The 3,571-nt window shown below is 45.3% G+C and overlaps 1 protein-coding gene across 1 annotated transcript in view; it reads right to left on the reverse strand.

Moving 5' to 3' along the window:
- The window catches only part of KIF11 (kinesin family member 11), a 60,720-nt gene extending 58,481 nt beyond the window's left edge, over positions 1 to 2,239 (reverse strand). Inside the window, exon 1 of the mRNA XM_037727747.1 lies at positions 1,846 to 2,239. Coding sequence (XP_037583675.1) covers positions 1,846 to 1,922 — 77 coding nt within the window. The 5' untranslated portion in view covers positions 1,923 to 2,239. The remainder of the gene's footprint in view (positions 1 to 1,845) is intronic.
- Positions 2,240 to 3,571: the final 1,332 nt, after the last annotated feature.

The following is a 3,571-nucleotide window of genomic DNA, read 5'->3' on the forward strand; positions in this document are numbered from 1 at the left end:
AAAAAAGGGATCAGAAAATAATGTTCAAGAAACCACATGTGCCCGCGTGTGGTAGCTCCTACCTGTAATCCTACGGATCACCTGAGGTCAGGAGTTTGAGACCAGCCTGGCCAACATCGAGAAACCCAGTCTCTACTAAGAACACAAAAATTATCCAGGCATGGTGGTATGCACCTATAGTCCCAGCTACCTGGGAGGCTGAGGCGGAAAATTGCTTGAACCTGGGAGGCAGAGGCTGCAGTGAGCTGAGATCGCACCACTGCACTACAGCCTGAGTGACAGAGCAAGACTCTGTCTCAAAAAAAAATAAACCACGCATGACCCGTAAAGCCTAGAGTATTTAAATAAAATAACTATTTATTTATCCGGGTCCTTTACAGAAAAGGCTTGCCAACTCAAGGACCTCATAACTCCTAAGTTGCCTGTTTACTAAAGCTTAATAACAGACTTGTACCAGGAAGGCTATTTGAAAGAAGACATATACCCTAAGTGCATGCAAAAAAAAAAAAAAAAAAAAAAAAAAAAAAAAAAAAAAAAAAAAAAAAAAAAAAAAAAAAAAAAAACTCTTTACATAAAAATTATTGTAAATTTCTTTTTTACAATACACAAGTCACAAGCAAAGTACCATTCTATTCATTGGTTATAAAGTAAATCTCTTCTATGGCAAGGCTTGAAATATATGCAGATCATAAACATCAAGTTCAAGATAATGGTTAACTGTGGGCAGAGGAAAAGGAATGGAGAGGGGAAAGAGGGGGCTCCAGCAATGATTGTTTTGTTTCTTAATCTGAGTTATAAACACAAATGTTTATTACATTATTCTTAATAACTTTTTCTAAGTCTGAAATATTTTGTAACTAATATTAAAAAAAGAAACCAAATAAAGGCACACGGAAAAGGTAATATTGCCTGGTTTTATTAAACAATCAAAATAATTTTAAAATTTGCACTTGTTATATGCACTGCATTTTTAAATAAAAATCTTCAAAACAAGCAAGAGGCCCAGATTACAGCTGGTAAGTGTCACTGGCCAGATTTAGGATTGCTACCAAATCTCCTTTCTTGCACCTAGTTTAGAAACGTTTACACAAAAGTTGCAACAGCAACTATTAACAACAGCCACAAAAACAGACACACAAAACACACATACTCAGTAAACTGTGGAGAGCCTCTAAAAAGTTGAATAAATCAATTCTAACTAAGCAACAGTTTCTAGCTCATTTTAAAATTAAGAAGTTATTTGGAAACCAGTCAGGGGAGAGCCGAACACCCCTCCACATCCCCTTATCACGAAAAATCCGTTAATTTGGTCTATGAATAAACAGGCAGATGAAAAGGAAAACTGCAGCACAATCAGAAATTTACACTAGCTTAAATTGCCTTGATCTTTTATAAACTCACTTTATAACTTAATGTTTACTTGTTTAGTAGGGATGAAGAAAATATTGCATCTAGAATAAAGATAATAAGTGATTGATTGCTTTTCAGAGGTGATAATACCAACGTAAGGGCTAAACCATCTGCAAAACAGGTATTCAGTCTTAATTCCAAACTGACAAACTCCACGAAGTAGCATACAAAAGTGACACCTAAATCTTTATTGACTATAGTTTAAAATAAGAACGCACTTTTCAGTATGGAACAGTGATCAAATCAAACATCCTATTTTCTCCTGAAAATCAGAAACACACAACAACCGGGGGTCATTTTTATTGAATAGAACGCGGACAACAAAGAAACTGGGACCCTCAGGAAATGCAAACAAAATCCCTCTCCCTGAACCGCCCAGGAGGAGGCCCAGCAGCAAAGCCCCGGGGCTCGGAATCCTGTCAGCCCTCTCCCTACCTGCATCTCACCACCACCTGGATGTTCTTCCCCTTCTCCTCTTTCTTCTTCGCAGACGAATTTGGCTGCGACGCCATGACGGGTCCCTGCCAAAAAATCAACGCCTGGCCGCAGCCTTGGGCGCCGTGGGGCGCTTAGGGGCTTGGCGGCAGACGGGAGCCTGAGTCTCCCTGGCCCGTGCTGGGCACCGGCGTGGCCTGGAGGATTGACGCGCGCACCTCGGCGTCCCCGCTCTCCACCCGGTACTCTGGCCGTGGCGTTGGTCCCGCACCAGCCAGTGCCACCAAATCACCAATCTCGTCTCCGCCCAAAGTCCCAGAAACCGAGAAACGCCTCGGCGCCTCAATTTGAAAAAGGGGCCGAGTAGCCAGACCAATGGCTGCGCGGGCGCGCAAGGCACCATGGGACCTAGTGTCCCGACCGGAGCCCCGCCCTCAGGGCGTGACCGCCAGTAACGTAAAGAGCTGGTCTGTCAGCTCGCTCCGGAACTCAGTAGCCCAGAGCCTAGACGCAGGAGAGGAGCAGTGTGGAACTTCAGCGTGCCGTGGCTCAACTTACATGACGTCTCCAGCCCAAAATTCCCTCATCTGCAGAGAGGAAATACTAGTAACCACCTCAGAGGGTTATGGGGAGAATAAATGAGCTTATGCAAGTAAATAGATTGGAATATATGGTAAGCGCTCTCCATGATTATACTTATTAGAGAATTGTAAGAGGGCAATGGAAGCACAGAAGAGAAGCGAGCTGCCTTCCCGGAGGCAGAGACCAAAATAGCCTTTTTTTTTTTTTTTTTTGAGACGGAGTCGACCGGGCGTAGTGTCTCACGCCTGTAATCCAAGCACTTTGGAGGCCAAGGCGGGCGGATCACGTGAGGTCGGGAATTCAAGACCAGCCTGACCAACATGGTGAAACCCTGTCTTTAAAAAAAAAAAAATTAAAGAGACAGAGTCTCGTTCTTGTCACTCAGACTGGAGTGCAGCGGCGCGATCTCAGCTTACTGCAACCTCCGCCTCCCTCAGCCGCCGGGTAGCTGGGATTACAGGTGCATGCCACCACGCCTGGCTATGTTGTATTTTTAGTAGAGATGTGGTTTCTCCATGTTGGCCAGGTTGGTCTCGAACTCCTGACCTCAGATGATCCCCGCCCCCACCCCCACGCCCGCCTCGGCCTCCCAAAGTGCTGGGATTACGGGCGTGAGCCACCCCGCCCGGCCCAGAATAGTCTTGAAGAATTATTAGTGTTGGGCTCGGTGGCTCACGCCTGTAATCCCAACACTTTAACAGGCCGAGGTAGGAGGATGCTTGAGGCCAGAAGTTTGAGACCAGACTGGGCGACATAAGGGGAACCCCACCACCACCGCCGCTAACACACATGCATCTCTACACACACACACACACACACACACACACACACACACAAAATGTGGGGGAAAATAGCCAGATGTGGTGCGTGCCTGTTCTCCCAGCTACTCACGAGGCTGAGGCAGAAGGAACGCTGAACACAGGAGATCAAGGCTGCAGTGAGCCGGGATTATGCCACTAGATTATTCCAGCCTAGGCAACAGAGCAATAACCTTTCTCAAAAAAAGAAAAAGAGTAATTAGGAAATGTTAAGAGATAAGACTACTACAGGTTTCAAATCGTGATGAAATGGACACCGAATGCCATTTGGAGGACTCTAAGTCATCATCAATAAAGCGACTCCAAGCAAGAAAGCAAGGTCCGCC

The sequence above is a fragment of the Cebus imitator genome, unplaced genomic scaffold (genome assembly GCF_001604975.1).
Source record: "Cebus imitator isolate Cc_AM_T3 unplaced genomic scaffold, Cebus_imitator-1.0 Scaffold238, whole genome shotgun sequence".
In the NCBI taxonomy this organism is placed as follows: domain Eukaryota; kingdom Metazoa; phylum Chordata; class Mammalia; order Primates; family Cebidae; genus Cebus; species Cebus imitator.